Source organism: Pan troglodytes, chromosome 23 (assembly GCF_028858775.2).
Source record: "Pan troglodytes isolate AG18354 chromosome 23, NHGRI_mPanTro3-v2.0_pri, whole genome shotgun sequence".
Taxonomy (NCBI): domain Eukaryota; kingdom Metazoa; phylum Chordata; class Mammalia; order Primates; family Hominidae; genus Pan; species Pan troglodytes.
The window spans coordinates 52,519,559-52,539,032 of record NC_086016.1 but is presented as its reverse complement, the minus strand read 5'-3'; the positions used below and the strand labels follow the sequence as shown (position 1 = coordinate 52,539,032).

The 19,474-nt window shown below is 51.2% G+C and overlaps 1 protein-coding gene across 51 annotated transcripts in view; it reads right to left on the bottom strand.

The window, feature by feature from the left end:
- The window catches only part of PPP6R2 (protein phosphatase 6 regulatory subunit 2), a 113,734-nt gene that overhangs the window by 30,954 nt on the left and 63,306 nt on the right, over positions 1 to 19,474 (bottom strand). For 40 of the 51 annotated variants that reach the window (XM_063807531.1, XM_063807527.1, XM_063807532.1 and 37 more), the window contains 2 exons: positions 19,148 to 19,390; positions 6,232 to 6,418 (listed from right to left, as the gene is read on the bottom strand). In XM_063807531.1, coding sequence (XP_063663601.1) covers positions 6,232 to 6,418; positions 19,148 to 19,374 — 414 coding nt within the window. In that variant the 5' untranslated portion in view covers positions 19,375 to 19,390. 51 annotated transcript variants of the gene reach the window in all.

Sequence of the window (19,474 nt, the reverse complement as noted above, 5' to 3'; positions counted from 1 at the left end):
ATACAAAATTAGCCAAGCGTGGTGGTGCATGCCTGTAATCCCAGCTACTCGGGAGGCTGAGGCAGGAGAATTGCTTGAACCTGGGAGGCGGAGATTGCGGTGAGCCAAGATCGCACCATTGCACTCCAGCCTGGGCAACAAGAGCAAAACTCCGTCTCAAAAAAAAAAAGGACTTATCTAGGCCAGGCGCAGTGGCTCACACCTGTAATCCCAACACTTTGGGAGGCCAAGGCGGGTGGATCACCTGAGGTTAGGAGATCAAGACCATCCTGGCTAACATGGTGAAACCCCGTCTCTACTAAAAATACAAAAAAAATTAGCCGGGCATGGTGGTGGGCACGTGTAATCCCAGCTACTCGGGAGGCTGAGGCAGGAGAATAGCATGAACCCAGGAGGCAGAGCTTGCAGTGGGCCGAGATCACGCCACTGCACTCCAGCCTGGGTGACAGAGCAAGACTCCGTCTCAAAAAAAGAAAAAAGGACTTATTGAAACTGACAAGAAACAAAATCAGAATAGTTCCAGAACATACTAAAACTCCACAAAATCTATAATTAATAGGCTCTCTATACAGAGAAGGTTTAATGGCCTAATAAATTCTTCCAAACATTTAAGAAAAAATAACCCCAGGCTGGGCGTGGTGGCTCATGCCTGTAATCCTGGCACTTGAGGGAGGTCAAGGCAGGCGGATCACTTGATCTCAGGAGTTCAAGACCAGCCTGGCCAACATGGTCTCTACTAAAAATATAAAAATTAGCAAGACGTGGTGGTGGGTGGCTGTAATCCCAGCTACTCGGGAGGCTGAGGCATGAGAATTGCTTGAACCCAGGAGGCAGAGGTTGCAGTGAGCCGAGATCACACCACTGCACTCCAGCCTGGGGGATAGAGTGAGATTCTATCTCCAAAAAAAGAAAAAATAACCTCTATTTTTTTGAGCCCATAATGATCGATGGATCATATTCACACATTCACATCAATATTCTAGTTGTGATATTCTACTAGTGTTTTAGAAAATGTCACCATTGGAGGAAACATGTCAAAGCATACAAGGATTTTGTTTGTTTTTTTGAGATGCAGTCTCACTCTGGCCCAGGCTGGAGTGCAGTGGCGCGATCTCGGCTCACTGCAAGCTCCGCCTCCTGGGTTCATGCCATTCTCCTGCCTCAGCCTCCCAAGTAGCTGGGACTACAGGCACCCACCACTACGTCCAGCCAATTTTTTGTATTTTTAGTAGAGACAGAGTTTCACCGTGTTAGCCAGGACGGTCTCGATCTCCTGACCTTGTGATCCGCCCGCCTCGGCCTCCCAAAGTGCTGGGATTACAGGCGTGAGCCACTGCGCCAGGCCTTGTTTTTGTTTGAGACGGTCTCCCCTTTGTCGCCCAGGCTGGAGTGCAGAGTCACAATCTCGGCTCACTGCAACCTCCACCCTCGGGTTCAAGTGATTCTCCTGCCTCAGCCTCCTGAGTAGCTGTGATTACAGGTGCCGGCCACCACGCCCAGCTAATTTTTGTATTTTTAGTAGAGACAGGGTTTCACCATGTTGGGCCAGGCTGGTCTCAAACTCCTGACCTCAGATAATCTGCTTGCCTTGGCCTCCCAAAATGCTGGGATTACAGGTGTGAGCCAGCACGCCTGGCCTTTTTTCTTTTTTCTTTTTTTTTTGGAGACAGAGTCTCGCTCTGTTACCTAGGCTGGAATGCAGTGGCCCAATCTCGGCTCACTGCAACCTCCGCCTTCAGGTTCAAGTGATTCTCCTGTCTCAGCCCCACCAAGTAGCTGGGATTACAGGTGTGTGCCACCACACCCAGCTAATTTTTATATTTTTAGTAGAGACGGGGTTTCGGCATGTTGGCCAGGCTGCTCTCAAACTCATGGGCTCAAGTGATCCACTCACCTTGGCCTCCCAAAGTGTTGGGTGGAGTGAGCCACTGCTCCTGGCCAAGGATTTTCTTCATATTATTTCATACAACCTCATGTAAATACAGTAATCTCAGTCAAAATTTCAATTAAAAAGATACCATTTAAAGGCCGGGTGTGGGGGCTCACACCTGTAATCCCAGCACTTTGGGAGGCCAAGGCCGGTGGATCACCTGAGGTCAGGAGTTCAAGACTGCCTGGCCAACATGGTGAAACCCCATCTCTACTAAAAATACAAAAATTAGCCGGTCATGGGGGCAGGCACCTGTAATCCTGGCTACGCGGGAGGCTGAGGCAGGAGAATCACTTGAACCAGGGGGCGGAGGTTGCAGTGAGCCGAGATTGTGCCCCTGCACTCCAGCCTGGGAGACAAAAGGGAGACTTTGCCTCAAATGAAAACAAAAACAAAATCCTTGTATGCTTTGACATGTTTCCTCCAATGGTGACATTTTCTAAAACACCAGTATAATATCACAACTAGAATACTGATGTATGTGAATATGATACATTGATCATTATGGGCTTGAAAAAAATAGAGGTTCTTTTTTCTTTTTTTTGGAGACAGAATCTCACTCTATCCCCCAGACGGGAGGCTGAGGCACGAGAATCCATGAGAATCGCTTGAACCCAGGAGGTGGAGGTTGCAGTGAGCCAAGATTGCGCCACTGCACTCCAGCCTGGACGACAGAGCAAGACTCCATCTCAAAAAAAAAAAAAAAAAAGACACCACTCAAAATAATACAAAGATATCAAATACCTAAGAATAAATCTAGTGAAAGATGCTTAAGACTGCCATACAAAGAACTGCAGTGTATTTCTGAGAAATCAAAGTAGCCTGAGCTACCAGCTGTGCTGCTGTGGTGTGAAAGGAGCCCCGGGCAGCGTGCACAGAAATGGAAGTGGCTGTGCTACACTAAGACCTCACTCACACAATCAGTGATGGCTGCTTTTGGCCTGTGGACCACAGTTTGTCAGACACAACTACAGCCAATGCAAACCTCATCAAAATTTCTGTAGGTTTATTTTTGGGGGGCAGGGTATGGAGAGGGAGAATGTAGAAAGTGACAAACTCACTCTAAAATTTGCTTATTCTAAAACAATAAAAAAGAGAAAGCAAAAATTAAAAAATAGAAAAGAAAAAAATAAAAACAAAAAACAAAATAGGCCGTGTGCAGTGGCTCACACCTGTAATCCCAGCACTTTGGGAAGCTAAAGCAGGCAAATCACCTGAGGTCAGGAGTTTGGGACAAGCCTGGCCAACATGGTGAAACTCTGTCTCTACTAAAAAATATAAAAATTACCCCAGTGTGGTGGCAGGCGCCTGTAATCCCAGCTACTTGGGAGACTGAGGCAGGAGAATTGCTTGAACCCTGGAGGCAGAGGTTGCAATGAGCCAAGGTCACGCCACTGCACTCCAGCCTTGGCAACAAAGCAAAACTCCATCTCAAAAATCATCATCATCGTCGGCCGGGCGTGGTGGCTCACGCCTGTAATCCCAACACTTTGGGAGGCCAAGGTGGGCGGATCACGAGGTCAAGAGATTGAGACCATCCTGGCCAACATGGTGAAACCCTGTCTCTACTGAAAATACAAAAATTAATTGGGCGTGGGGGTGCACGCCTGCAGACCCGGCTACTGGGGAGGCTGAAGCAGAAGAATTGCTGGAACCCGGGAGGCGGAGGTTGTGGTGAGCTGAGATTGCGCCACTGCACTTCAGCCTGGTGACAGAGCAAGACTCTGCCTCAAAAAAATCATCATCATCATCATCATGATCAAAAGGCAAAGAATCATAAAAATAATCTTGAAGAAAAACAAATAAAGAGATATAGAAGAAATGTGATTAGCCATGAACAGATGATGTGGAATCTGAGTGACGGAGACATGGGGGTTCATGAAATATTTTCTCTCATTTGTAGACGTCTGAAAGAATTCATAATGAGGGGCGGGGAAAATGCGGACGGTCATTTCACTGAAGCCCCACCTTTAGGCTACTCCCACAGTTTCAGGAAACATAGGAGGAAGGCTCAAGGCATCCCTGCCTCACAGCTGGCCCTGAGAACAAGCCAGCTGCTGGGTGATGGAAAGTTTCGCTCTTGTTGCCCAGGCTGGAGTGCAATGGCGCAATCTCAGCTCACTGCAACCTCTGCCTCCTGGGTTCAAGTGATTCTCCTGCCTCAGCCTCCTGAGTAGCTGGGATTACAGGCATGTGCTACCACGCCCGGCTAATTTTGTATTTTTAGTAGAGACGGGGTTTCTCCACGTTGGTCAGGCTGGTCTCAAACTCCTGACCTCAGGTGATCCACTCACCTTGGCCTCCCAAAGTGCTGGGATTACAGGTGTGAGCCACCGTGCCCAGCCAACAGAAGAAATGTTTAACAGTTCAGTTCATATTACTTTAATGCCTTAAGTACTGGGTGAGAGAATGGAAGAAAAATATTATATGAAGCAGTAAAATTATAAAGAAAATATCTGAAAGTGGCAGGGGAATAAGATCAGGTTATGGCAAATTATGAGATACATGCATCTAGTCACTGGGCTGCAAGGGCCAGGTAGTAAAGGTTTTTACAACATCTACTACCACCTCACAGCCACGACAATCCCCCGGCCCACACCACAGCTCCCCGCGCCTCCACTCCCACTCCCATTCTGCCAGCAGCCTCACACCCAGCACGACCCACTGCTGCTGGCGACCTTCACTCACACTCAGCTTCAGAAGGAGCTGAGGTGAGGCAGTCCCCTGGCGGCCCTTGCAACTCTCAGATTTACGGCGCAAGGGAAGACGGCATTCCACTGAACACTCACATGCATGCTGAATGTGGTCAAGGGGAACCGCGGCCTTCGTGGGGCTGCGCTTTCTCAGAGCTCAAAGCAGATATAAGATACTGGTTTGTGCCCTGACTGAATGTTTGATGGTATGAAACAATTACGGTTAATATTTTTGGAGTGTGATCATGAAATTCTGATTATATTTAAAAGAAAAAAGTATTTAATTTAGAGATACATAGCTGGGCATCGTGGCTCACACCTGTAGTCCCAGGACTTTGGGAGGCCTGGGCAGGCAGATCACTTGAGCCCAAGAGTTCGAAACCAGCCTGGGTAACATGGGGAAACCCCATCTCTACAAAAAATATTTTAAAAACTAGCCAGGTGTGGTGGTATGTGCCTGTAGTCCCAGCTACTCAGGAGGCCGAGGTGGGAGGATCACCTGAGCTTGAGGAGGTTGAGACTGCAGTGGGCTGTGTTGGAGCCAGTGGACTCCAGCCTGGGCGTAGTGAGACCCTGTCTCAAAAATAAATAAATGTACATACATACTGAAATATTTACATGAGAAATAATCTGGTGTCTGGGATTTGTTTTGAAATACTCCCATCAGGGATGGGCGGGTGGGGCATGACACAGGAAAGAAGACTGGCCAAGGCGGACTGCAGGGTGCAGGCACAGGGGCCACCACGCCTCTCTACCTGTGTGTCCACAGCCTGGAGGGGCAGAAGCCCAGGTCAGGTCACATGTAAGGCAGGAGCAAGGATGGACTCCAGGAAGACCCCGTTACAGCTGGCTGAGATGAATTCACTAACTGCTTTTGCAGAAGTCTAATGCTAGAAGTGACCTTTGTTTTGAAAGAATAAATGCTCTGGACAGACAGACACGCCACCCAGACAGATGAAGCTGCAGACCTGAGAAAGTGGATGTCCAAGGTCCTGCCATGATGCCCCAGGACCTCACACCTCCACCTGGTCAGTGACAGCACAAGATGGCCTACTTTGGGGCCCTGTGCAGCTCCCAGGGATGGTGGGAAGTGCTGCTTATTCCAGAGCCAGCTATAAGAAACACTCCTTCTTTTTTTTGAGACAGTCTCACTCTGTTGCCCAGGCTGGAGTGCAGTGGTACGATCTCAGCTCACTGCAACCTCTGCCTCCCAGGTTCAAGCGATTCTCCTGCCTCAGCTTCCCAAGTAGCTGGGATGACAGGTGCGCACCACCACGCTCGGCTAATTTTTGTACTTTTAGTAGAGACAGGGTTTTGTCATGTTGGCCAGGCTGGTCTTGAACTCCTGACCTCAAGTGATCTGCCCAGCTCGGCCTCCCACAGTGCTGGGATTACAGGCTTGAGCCACCACACCCAGCCAGAAACACTCTTTCAAATTCCAGCTCCCAGACTGGCAAAACCCACACACTGCTCCACGTGTTGCGCAGAAGAGTCACAGATGCTGTTCCCGCGGCCGGAGGATGAGTCGCACCGCCAGGCTCACAGGAGGACACGTCAGCATCCACCATGACGGTGCCCCAAGTCACGGAGGCTTTGCACGTGATTTACCTGTTCGGTTTTTCTTGCAATGAGATTGCCAATGGTCTTGCTGAAAAAACTGGCGAGCAGAGGATTGAGAGGCGGCTCATGGTCCAGGAAGTCGTACAGGAGGCTCAGCAGGCTCTCGTCCCCACCGAGGCGGTCGCTGATCTGCGGCACATCACAAGTCAGAAGCTCACAGGCTGTGTTTGGATATCTAAAAGGGCACAGTCCAAGCACTGGAGGTGAAATTAGACTTCTCCAACTCTTAGGAAGCTGCTTACATAGTCTGCTTCTTAGGAAGCAGACCCACGTGATCAAACACTACAGACCTCAGAACAGAATAAAAACGTGACTACCTGTGACCAGCTGGTATTTCTGACTACTAGAAGTTCAGTTTTTTAACATACCTTCTATGCTCCTCATGCCCTATACGCTGATATCTGACATTTTCTGACCCTACTCCCATTCTTTAAATAACCTTTCTCAGTCTTCCGGCTTTTCCTCTCTCCAGGCCTTCACACTCGCCTGCCAGGTCTCTCACCTCCCTCCAGGCCTTCACACTCGCCTGCCAGGTCTCTCACCTCCCTCTAGGCCTTCACACTCGCCTGCCAGGCCTCTCACCTCTCTCCAGGCCTCTCACCTCTCTCCATGCCTCTCACCTCCCTCCAGGCCTTCACACTCGCCTGCCAGGTCTCTCACCTCTCTCCAGGCCTCTCGCCTCTCTCCAGGCCTTCACACTCGCCTGCCAGGCCTCTCGCCTCTCTCCAGGCCTCTCACCTCTCTCCAGGCCCTCACACTCGCCTGCCAGGCCTCTCACCTCTCTCCAGGCCTCTTACCTCTCTCCAGGCCTCTCGCCTCTCTCCAGGCCTCTCACCTCTCTCCAGGCCTTCACACTCGTCTGCCAGGCCTCTCGCCTCTCTCCAGGCCTCTCATCTCCCTCCAGGCCTCTCGCCTCTCTCCAGGCCTTCACACTCGCCTGCCAGGCCTCTCACCTCTCTCAAGGCCTCTCACCTCTCTCCAGGCCTCTCACCTCCCTCCAGGCCTTCACACTCACCTGCCAGGCCTCTTGCCTCTCTCCAGGCCTCTCACCTCTCTCCAGGCCTTCAAACTCGTCTGCCAGGCCTCTCGCCTCTCTCCAGGCCTCTCACCTCCCTCCAGGCCTCTCGCCTCTCTCCAGGCCTCTCACCTCTCTCCAGGCCTTCACACTCGCCTGCCAGGCCTCTCGCCTCTCTCCAGGCCTCTCACCTCCCTCCAGGCCTCTCGCCTCTCTCCAGGCCTCTCACCTCTCTCCAGGCCTCTCACCTCTCTCCAGGCCTTCACACTCGCCTGCCAGGCCTCTCACCTCTCTCCAGGCCTCTCACCTCCCTCCAGGCCTTCACACTCACCTGCCAGGCCTCTTGCCTCTCTCCAGGCCTCTCACCTCTCTCCAGGCCTTCACACTCGCCTGCCAGGCCTCTTACCTCTCTCCAGGCCTCTCACCTCTCTCCAGGCCTTCAAACTCGTCTGCCAGGCCTCTCGCCTCTCTCCAGGCCTCTCACCTCCCTCCAGGCCTCTCGCCTCTCTCCAGGCCTCTCGCCTCTCTCCAGGCCTCTCACCTCTCTCCAGGCCTTCACACTCGCCTGCCAGGCCTCTCACCTCTCTCCAGGCCTCTCACCTCTCTCCAGGCCTCTCACCTCCCTCCAGGCCTTCACACTCGCCTGCCAGGCCTCTTGCCTCTCTCCAGGCCTCTCACCTCCAGTCTAACCACACTGTTTCCGCGAGGCCACATCTGTGGCCATTTCCATCTTCCCCTCCACTGAGCCTCTCTTTTCCTTCTAAGCCATGTCCCCTTCCATCAACAAACACAGCCCACTCCATCCCTAGATGGGAGAAACACCCATCAGCCGCTCAGGAAGCATGTGAGGGATGAGGCACTACACAAGAACGTTATGACTAAGAAATACCAACACCTGTGAATAATGTACTTTGCTCCCTCTTTTGTACCTGGTAGACAGAGGTGGGTGATAGCCATCGCCCCAGGAGAGGTACACCCCACAGCCCAGGACGCAGCCCTCAACAGCAGCCCCCATAGCAAGGCCTGGTGCATGACCCTGCCTCTGGGAATGCTGGGGAGGAGCACAGGGCCCACTCAGTGGGAGCGTCCTGTAGGAATGGCTGTCTCAGAACAGGCCTGTCCTGACACCAGCAAGTGACCTGTCCTCTCTGTGTCTGGGTTTTCTCATCTGAACGTGCAGGTAAGGACGGGCACGGTGGCTTACACCTATAATCCCAGCACTTTGGGAGGCTGAGGCAGGTGGATCACTCTTGAGCTCAGGAGTGGGAGACTAGCCTGGGCAACATGGTAAAACTCCATCTCTCCAAAAAAAAAAAAAAAAAAAAAAAACAAGAAAGAAAGAAAAATTAGCCAGGCGAGGTGGCGCATGCCTGTGGTCTCAGCTACATGGGAGGCTGAGGTGGCAGGATGGCTTGAGCCCGGGAGGCAGAGGTTGCCGTGAGCCAAGATCACACCACTGCACTCCAGCCTGGGTGGCAGAGTAAGACCCTGACTTAAAAAAAGAATATATGCCGGGTGCAGTGGCTCACACCTGTAATCCCAGCACTTTGAGAGGCCGAGGCAGGTGGATCACCTGAGGTCAGGAGATTGACACCATTCTGGCCAACATGGTGAAACCCCATCTCTACTAAAAATACAAAAATTAGCCAGGTGTGGTGGTGGGCACCTGTAATCCCAGCTGCTCGGGAGGCTGAGGCAGGAGAATCACTTGAACCTGGGAGGCAGAGGTTGCAGTGAGATGAGATCAAGCCACTGCACTCCAGTCTGGGTGACAGAGCAAGACTCTGTTTCCAGAAAAAAAAAAAAAAAAAATAGAATGTGCAGGTGACAGTGCCTGCCCATGCCTGTCACACAGCAAATGTGTGCTCAAGGTCAGCTGCTATGACCTTCCTTCTCTTGCCAACATGTGGCCACCGCCAGGTGGAGAGGCAGCCCTAGCACTGGACCTAAGCCAAGGTGGTCCACGCGACCGGCTGGAGGGGCCAGGGTTTGAGAGACTCTATAGGAAACAGCTGGCCAGGCCTGGCAGCCGACCAAGTGTGGAAGGGGAAGAAACGCAATGATCTCGGCTGGCTCGGGGGTGGGTGTGCCTCATCAGCCCAGACAAGAAAGTGCCACTTTTAGAGCTCTGAGGAACAGCACCTGTGAAGGGCAGGTGGAGTGTAGAGGGTCAAAGAGTGGCCCAGCAGGCTTGGGTTTGGGAGAGAGGACCTGGCTGGGGCCTGATGGAGTAGGGTCAGGGCACAGGGGCACTGCAAGCTGGATGTGTGGGCAGAGAGGGGGCCTGAGAGCTGGCGCAGGGGGCTGGGGCAGGCCCAAGCTCATCCCCTCACTAGCCGACCTCACTAGCCGAACTTTCTGGCCTTTAGTGTCCTTGTCTGTTAATTGGGGCAGGCAGTACCCACCTTGTGGGATGTCAGAGGGGCTGGCCAACAAGTGGACAACACATGGTCCCTCAGGGCAGGAGGACCAGAGAGCAGGAGAGGAGGGCCAGGTTGGCAGCCTCAAAGGCCACAGTGAGGCCCCAGGTCTACCAGATCTCTAACACTAAGACCAGTGAGCTGGGCAGGGGGAGGAAGTCACATCCCATGGGGTGAGGAGGAAGATCAAACGTAAGGAAGCAGAGAAACATCCAAATCATTCCTTGAAGAAGTGTCTCAATACCACAGGGAACAAACTGATTTTTTTTTTTTTCTTGAGACAGAGTCTTGCTCTGTTGCCCAGGCTGGAGTGCAGTGGTGCTATCTCAGCTCACTGCAACCTCCGCCTCCTGGGTTCACGTCCTGTCTCAGCCTCCTGTGTAGCTGGGATTACAGGCATGCACCACCATGCTCGGCTAACTTTTGTATTTTTGGTAGAGACGGGGTTTTACCATGATGGCCAGGCTGGTCTCGAACTCCTGACTTCAAGTGATCTGCCTGCCTTGGCCTCCCAAAGTGCTGGGATTACAGGCGTGAGCCACCACGCCCAGCTCCAAACTCATCTTGTCTACACACGGACAAACGTGTGCACACATGGCACAAACCAAGCTAGAAGACACTGATTCTCTAGACGGAGGGACTAAGATTTTCTTTTTTCCTTTATCAACATTTTACAGTTATTCTTCAAATGACAGGTGCTGCTCTAGTAGTTTTAAAAATGTATACAAGGTATAGAAATTCCAGTCAAACACAGCAGATGGAGCACACAGGCTTGTTCATATTCCCTCTCAAACTCCATCTCAAAGAACACAAAGAATTAAAAAGACAAGAATGGAGAGGCAGAAACGACGAACCAGCCTGGAGGACTGAAGCAGCCGGCCACGTGAAGACTGACTTGGCACAGGGAAGGCTGAGTTTCAGAAGCCCACAGAAGGGGCACCAACTAGGGATGAGAATTCAGGCCACAGAACTCCAGAGAGGCCTGGACACTGATTTGGCGGCCAGTAAGGGCAGGGTGGGCTGAGAACTTACAGGCCAGGGCAGTGGGACATGTCCCTCCCTTATGGCTCCTGGGGCCAGGGACACCAGGCACAGCCACGGGGTGACCAGACACCATCCAGAAATAGGGGACTTGGTGAAAAAAAAAAAAAAGAAAGAAACTGGGGTGCCCCCAGCCCTCTTCCCAACTCAGCTCCTGATACTGACAGGTCCATTCCCCACAGTGGAGAGCTAGAAGGATTCTTTTCTGGGAAAAATAATGGGACAAAGAGAAAAGTCAACTAGTGGCCTCTAAGCTGTGGTGAGTAAGCCCCATGCAGATCCCAAACTCTGTGCAGGATTTAGGGCCCCACTTATGAAAGAAGCGTGGTGCTGACCAAGCAGAAAACAAGGCACACGGAGGAGAGCAAGTGTAGAGAACAGAAGGAAACTCTTTTAAACTACAATGTTCTCAGAGATGACACATTAAGACTGTGTATCCATGAATGAGAACTGGAAGCTTTTATTAAAATATATGAGAATAAGAAACAGCTCTTAGAAATTAAAAATATGGGCCAGGCGTGGTGGCTCACGCCTGTAACCCCAGCACTCTGGGAGAACAAGGCGGGCGGATCACTAGGTCAGGAGATCAAGACCATCCTGGCTAACACGGTGAAACCCTGTCTCTACTAAAAAATACAAAAAAATTAGCCGGGCGTGGTGGCAGGCGCCTGTACTCAAGAGGCTGAGGCAGGAGAATGGCGTGAACCCAGGAGGCGAAGCTTACAGTGAGCCGAGATTGTGCCACTGCATTCCAGCCTGGGCGACAGAGTGAGACTCCGTCTCAAAAAAAAAAAGAAAAAAGAAAAAGGGAGGCTAAGGTGGGAGAATGGTGTGAACCCAGGAGGCAGAGCTTGCAGTGAGCCAAGATCGCCTCACTGTACTCCAGCCTGGGCGACAGAGCGAGACAGACTCTGTCTCAGAAAAAAAAAAAAAAAAAATTGGCCTGGCACGGTGGCTCACGCCTGTAATCCCAGCACTTTGGGAGGCCGAGGCGGGCGGATCACGAGGTCAGGAGATCGAGACCATCCTGGCTAACACGGTGAAACCCCGTCTCTACTAAAAAATATAAAAAATTAGCCGGGCGTGGTGGTGGGCGTCTGTAGTTCCAGCTACACGGGAGGCTGAGGCAGGAGAATGGCGTGAACCCGGGAGGTGAAGGTTGCAGTGAGCCGAGATCGTGCCACTTCACTCCAGCCTGGGCGACAGAGCCAGACTCCATCTCAAAAAAAAAATAAAAATTTAAAATATGACAGATGTTAAGCATGGTGGCACCTGTGGTTCCAACTGCTTGGGAGGCTGAGATGGGAGGATCACTTGAGCCCAGGAGTTTGAGTCCAGACTGGGCAACATAGCAAGACCTCACGTCTAAAAAACAAACAAAAAATAATGGTAGAACTTTGAAAAGTTAATAAAAGGATGAGAACTTAAAAGATGAAGAAGTCTCTCAGATGTAGGCCAAAAAGGCAAAGTACAAAACATTAAAAGCAAAAATAAGGAAAGCATTAATTTGAGTGATCTAACACCTCATTAGAAGTCCCGGAAAGAGAAAAGAGGGAAAATATCAAAGAAACAATATGAGAAATTTCCCTCAGCTAATGTCACAAATGTACAGACTAAAAGGGTTCAGGAAGCCCAGAACAACAAATGAAATAAATGGATATCCACTGTTGACCTCATTTGTCTACTCGGGATATCTCTGCTTACTTATACAACTTTTCCCTTAGAGTCAGTATGTTTCTCATTGCTCTGTTTGCTTGATTTTGTACTTACCTATTACTAAATTCGCCCAAGCTCTGACTATGAAACTCTCTTGGCTCAATGATGCTCTTCGGGGATCCCCTGTCCTGACCCATGGAATAATTCCACATTACTGGGAAATTCAGAAACAATAGGGCTTAGAAAAGAACCTAAATGCCCTCAGAGAGGAGAGAAAACAGGTGACACACATGAGCCAGGAGCTTGCTACATCAGACTTGTGAGACTAGAGGACAACACGGAGGCTCCCAAAGCCCAGGGGGTAATGCCCAGTCTGAACTTCTAATCAGAGGGTCTCAAACACACAGGCCCGATGCCCTAAACATCACCACCCACGAACTCCATCTCAGGAAGCTGTTTTAACAGAGTGTAATTTACCACAGGAAGTCAACCGAAGAAGAGGAAGAAGCCATGACAGGAGATGGACAGTGGATGTGGAGTGGATGGTCAGTGGCCCAGGAACTGTTATGGCAAAGTTCCCTTCCTCCCAGTGTTTCCCTTGGTGGAGACGCTGTCTTTCTTTCAGTTCTGCCCTGAGTGCAGCAAGTCTCTCTGCGGCAGGGGGTGCTTCCTGGGGGCCCGCTGTGACCCACTGCTGCTTCCCACTGGGTGAGCAGTTCTAATTCTGCAATCAGGAATGAGGAAGCCCACAGCTCAGAGTTATAAATGACACTGCTTTATGAGTAATGAAAGCGACAGCTTGGTGTCTCTTACTGGCTCTTCTGTCTTATTTCTCAAATAATCCAGATCTTGGCAGCAAACTAGACAAGAGCTCACGAAAAGACCAGGAGCATCCCCAGGCTCTAGGGCTGACCATGTGACTGCTGCTGCCTCCAGCCCTGGGGTGGCGCCCTCTGCTGTGGCCTGGGCAGGCAGTGCTCTGACTCCGGAAGGTGACCAGCCATCTTACAGCCACAGTGGCTTTTCAGCCAAGGGCTGCTCCGCAGAAGCAGGGCTAGCTGCATGTGAGGCCTTAGGAAGAGGCAGCGTGTGGGCCTCACCTCCCTGGAGCAGCCCCTGGCTTTAATTAAGCAGGGTCAGTGGTTGCTACCTGATCCCAATCCACCCAAACCAAGCGCAGCTTCTCTTGAGCACAGACAGCTCAGGCAAATTCTCCACTTTCAAGAAGAGTCCTCCCATAATTGAGCCTGTGGTCATGGAGGTGTTCTGCCAGGTCTGCAGGAGAACCCTGACCTCCAAAGCTAACAGGTTGCGGGAGGCGGTGTTTAACCTGGCAGTGCCACTAGGCAAGGATAGCAGAGTCGCGAAGCACAGGTGCTGCTCTGTATAAATGAAGCCTTCTTGGAATGTAGCCACATCCATTTGTTTACTATTTTCTGTAGCTGCTTTCATGCTACAACTTCAGAGTTGAGCCGTTTCAACAGAGACCTTACAACCTGCAAAGCCTAAAGTATTTACTCTCTGACTTTTCATAGATACAGTCTGCCAACTCCTGGTCTACATATATATTTATATCTTCTCCATCTTTTTTTATTTTTTAAAGAGATGACAGTCTTGCTGTGTCATGCAGGCTGGAGTGCACTTACTCTCTCAGCTTCCCAAGTAGCTGGGACTACAGGCGCCGGCCACCACGCCTGGCTAATTCTTTGTATTTTTAGTACAGACGGGGTTTCACCATGTTAGTCAGGATGGTCTCCATCTTCTGACCTCATGATCCGCCCGCCTCAGCCTCCCAAAGTGCTAGGATTACAGGCGTGAGCCACCACGCCCGGCCCCTATTCTATTTCTCAAAAAAAGTGTTTTTTGTTTCACTTTATTTACAAGGCTAGTCATGTGACGCAGACAGACTGAAGAAGGAAGAAAGAAATCTTAACTGCTTGTGACCAATTAGGTGTAAACACTGCTGCACTTTGACTAGCCTCAAAAAAAGTGTCTTCTGTAATCCTAGCACTATCCTAGCACTTTGGGAGGCCGAGGCAGGCAGATTGCCTGAGCTCAAGAGTTCAAGACCAGCCTGGCCAACATGGTAACCCCATCTCTTCTAAAAATACAAAAAATTAGCCAGGCATGCTGGTGTGCGCCTGTAGTCCCAGCTACTAAGGAGACCGAGGTAGGAGAACTGCTTGAACCCAGGAGGTGGAGGTTGCAGTGAGCCAAGATCGCGCCACTGCACTCCAGCCTGGTTGACAGAAAGGACTGTGTTTCCAAAAAAAAAAAAAAAAAAAAAAAAAGTCTTAATATGTTTTTTTTTTTTTTTAAATAAAGAAATAGAGATGGGGGCCGGGTGCAGTGGCTCATGCCTGTAATCCCAGCACTTTGGGAGGCTGAGGCAGATGGATCACCTGAGGTCGGGAATTCGAGACCAGCCTGGCCAACATGGTGAAACCCTGTCTCTACTAAAAATACAAAAAATTAGCTGGGTGTGGTGATGCATGTCTGTAATCCCAGCAACTCGGGAGCCTGAGGCAGGAGAATCACTTGAACCTGGGACGCGGAGGTTGTAGTGAACCGAGATCGCACCACCGTACTCCAGCCTGGGCGACAGAGCGAGACTCCATCTCAGACCAAAAAAAAAAAAAAAAAAAGAGATGGAGTCTCGCTATATTGCCCAGGCTGGTCTTCAACTCCTGGGCGTAAGTGATCCTCCCACCTCAGCCTCCCAAAGTGCTGGGATTACCAGCGTGAGCCACCACACCTGACTTTCATGTTTTTTATACAAGTGATATGTGCACGTGCTTTAAAACCTCAGATGACAGGGCTGGTGAGGACAGCCCCCCCGCCCCCATCCCAAGTCACACTCCTCAGAGAAAAGCTCAGAGGGATGACAGGGCTGGTGAGGACAGCCCCCCGCCCCCATCCCAAGTCACACTCCTCAGAGAAAAGCTCAGAGATGACAGGGCTGGTGAGGACAGCCCCCCGCCCCCATCCCAAGTCACACTCCTCAGAGAAAAGCTCAGAGGGATGACAGGGCTGGTGAGGACAGCCCCCCGCCCCCATCCCAAGTCACACTCCTCAGAGAAAAGCTCAGAGGGATGACAGGGCTGGTGAGGACAGCCCCCCGCCCCCATCCCAAGTCACACTCCTCAGAGAAAAACTCAGAGAGATGACAGGGCTGGTGAGGACAGCCCCCCGCCCCCATCCCAAGTCACACTCCTCAGAGAAAAGCTCAGAGATGACAGGGCTGGTGAGGACAGCCCCCCGCCCCCATCCCAAGTCACACTCCTCAGAGAAAAACTCAGAGATGACAGGGCTGGTGAGGACAGGCCCCCCCGCCCCCATCCCAAGTCACACTCCTCAGAGAAAAACTCAGAGATGACAGGGCTGGTGAGGACAGCCCCCCTGCCCCCATCCCAAGTCACACTCCTCAGAGAAAAACTCAGAGAGATGACAGGGCTGGTGAGGACAGCCCCCCTGCCCCCCAGCATCCCAAGTCATGCTCCTCAGAGGCAATCACTGGACTCTTTCAGCAGTTTTCTCCAGCGTTAACCTCCATGTTTCTAAATAATACACACATACATTTCTTCTTTGTTCACCAATTTTAGACATTATGAATTAACTTCCTACAATGGAAGGCAAAGCTTTCCCACCACCCGACTTCCCTCTCCCTTTCCCTCCCTCCGAGTCACAGGGTAATTTAAATGGATATCCTGACCTGGGTTGTTTACTCAGGGCATCTTTGCTTACTTACGGAAGTCTCCCCCCAGGTTCATAGTCCTCTTGCTCTGTTTGCTTGGTTCTGTACTTATCTACTACTGATTTCTCCCAAACTCTATGAGACTCTCCCGGCTCACTGATGCTACTCTGGGATTCCTGTCCTGATCCAGAAGACCCCTCCCCACTCTCCTTGCCCCATACCTGTCTCTCAACTCTAATTTGTCACCAGACTGGGCCACATTTGAAAGTGGGAGGGATGGGGACTGTCAACAGTGATGCTGACACAGCAGGTGTGACCAGAAGCCACAGCAGCTTCTGGCTGCAGCTGCCCCACCCTAACCCTCAGTTCCTTACAGCAAGGCCCTGCTCAGGCTAGAACTCTCCTCCCCAACCCAGCACTGCTCCCCTTACCTAAGAGGACGCCTGACCACCCTAAATGAAGTACTGACCACCCCCTGCCACAGGGACACCCTGGCTCACTATCCTGCTTTATCTTCCTTCTAAGACAAAGGCCAGCAAAGAGTTTCTATAAATGGCCAGGGAGGAATTATTTGCCGTGGCCCCTGCTGGAGCTGCTCAACGCTATGAGATGTGGATGAGTGTGGCTGTGTCTAACAAGACTTTATTGGTGGACACTGAAACGTGTTTCATATCGTTTTCATGTGTGTGACAAAATATTCTCCCTTTGATTTTTTTTTTTTTTTTTGAGACGGAGTCTCACTCTGTCGCCCAGGCTGGAGTGCAGTGGAGCGATCTTGGCTCACTGAAACCTCTACCTCCCAGGTTCAAGCAATTCTCCTGCCTCAGCCTCCTGAGTCGCTGGGATTATAGGCACATGCCACCACACCCAGCAAATTTTTGTATTTTTAGTAGAGACGGGGTTTCACCATGTTGGTCAGGCTGGTCTCGAACTCCTGACCTCATGATCTGCCCGCCTTGGCCTCCCAAAGTGTTGGGATTACAGGCGTGAGCCATCACACCCGGCTTTTTTTTTTTTTTTTTTGAGCCAGAGTCTTGCTCTGTTGCCCAGGCTGGAGTGCAATGGCGCAATCTCAGCTCACTGCAACCTCCACCTCCTGGGTTCAAGCCATTCTCCTGCTTCAGCCTCCCGGAGTAGCTGAGATTACAGGCGTGCGCCACTACGCCCTGCTAATTTTTGTATTTTTATTAGAGACGGGGTTTCACCATGTTGGCCAGGCTGGTTTCGAACTCCTGACCTGAGGTGATCCGCCCGCCTTGGCCTCCCAAAGTGCTGGGATTACAGGTATGAGCCACGATGCCCGAGCTTCGATTTTTTTTTTCCCCAACCATTTAAACAGGTAAAGGTAAAACCAGCCAGGCACAGTGGCTCACACCTATAATCCCAGCACTTTGGGAGGCCGAGGTGGGTGGATTGCTTGAGCCCAGGAGTTTGAAACCAGCCTGTGCAACGTGGTGAAACCCCGTCTCTACAAAAAAAATACAAAAATAAATTAGCCGGGCATGGTGGCACGCACCTGTAGTGCCAGCTACTAGGGAGGCTAAGGCGGGAGGATCACTTGGGACCAGGAGGCAGAGACTCCAGTGAGCCGAGATCATGCCACTGCACTCCAGCCTGGGCGATGGAGTGAGACCTTGTCTCAAAAAACTAAAATAAAAAATAATGTAAAACCATTCTTCACTCACAGGACACACGGAAAAGGACATGACCTGCAGGCCGAGGTTTGCTAACCTGTATGTATCTCCCACTTCCTAATGAGGCGTCACCTGGGGACACTGCGGGTCATGTGTGCCTCGCAGATCTGCACCATGAGGAGCTGGAGGCCAGCTCCGCCCTGTCCTCCCTCTCGCCCCAGCCCCATCCTTGCTCACCCTTCTGTCCTGACTCAAGGCCCTGAGGCTCCAGCCATCTCGCCACACTGCCCCCTCCCTCTGTGTCATCTCCTAGCATCCTGGCCAGGGCTGAATGGGCGTTTCAGGAAAAACTTTGAGAACGGACGGTACCACGAATGACAATGATCTATTTCCTTCGAGCTGAAGACCCTAAAATGAAGCATGTCCCAGGACTGTAGGTCAGATACTGCATATCTCTCCTGCCTAGCCATTTTGTGGCCTGGAGCCAACCCTGCTGACAGTACAGCCTTATGCTGCAATAACGCCTGCATCTCTAGCATGGGATCAGTCTTTTTTTCCCAACATATTGCCCCTCAAAACACTCTGACGTGTACCAACTAAAATTAACTTTACTTAGAATGAAAAAATGTCGGCACAAGACAGTCAAAACTCTTTTTTTTTTTTTTTTTGAGACAGAGTCACACTCTGTCACCCAGGCTGCAGTGCAGTGGTGTGATCTCAGCTCACTGCAAGCTCCGCCTCCCGGGTTCACACCATCCTCCTGCCTCAGCCTCCTGAGTACAGTAGCCTCTGGGACTACGGGCGCCCGCCACCATGCCCGGCTAATTTTTTGTATTTTTAGTAGAGACGGGGTTTCACCGTATTAGCCAGGATGGTCTCAATCTCCTGACCTAGTGATCTGCCTGCTTCGGCCTCCCAAAGTGCTGGGATTACAGACATGAGCCACTGTGCCTGGCCTTTTTTTTTTTTTTTTTTTTAAAGACAGGGTTTCACTCTTGTCACCCAGGCTGGAGTGCAGTGGCACAATCATGGCTCACTGCAGCCTCAACCTCCCAAGTTCAAGTGATCCTCCTACCTCGGCCTCCCGAGTAGCTGGAACCAGAGGTGCACAACACCACATCTGGCTAATTTAAAAAAAAAATTTAATAGAGACAGGGTCTCACTATGTTGCCCAGGCTGGTCTCAAATTTCTGGGCTCAATTAATCCAACCTCCTCAGCCTCCCAAAGTGCTGGGATGACAGGCGTGAGCCACTGCACCCAATCTCCAAACTCTTCAACCTCAGACCCCATGGGAGTACCCTCCTCACTTCTCACATGGGGTGGTGGATTTTTACGGCTCGCTTCTGCATCAGAAATCCCCAACTATGGCCATCCTCAGACACTGCCCGCGGCCTGCCTGCAGTACTGCCTGGCGCACTGGCCCGTCACAGCTTTGGTACATACTTGAAGCGGACCTTCTCCTCCATGTCCAGGGGCGGATCCTGTGTGATGAGGCTCACCAGCTCCTCCATGCACTGCTGCCTGCACAGGAAGTCCAGCAGCTTCTGGTTCTGAGCCTTACACTCCTGCAAGATGTCATCTTCATCCATTAACTCCTGCAGCGTCACATGCTCCTTGTCCAGCAGCTTGTCAACATGGGACGTGGTGTTCAAGTCAAACTTCCAGAACATCGTGACGGCCGCAGAGCTGCAAACGAGGGCAAAGGGGTCACGTCTCTCACCCTTGCAAATCCACCCTCAGCAACACTAGACCCAAGTCCAAAGGGGTCAT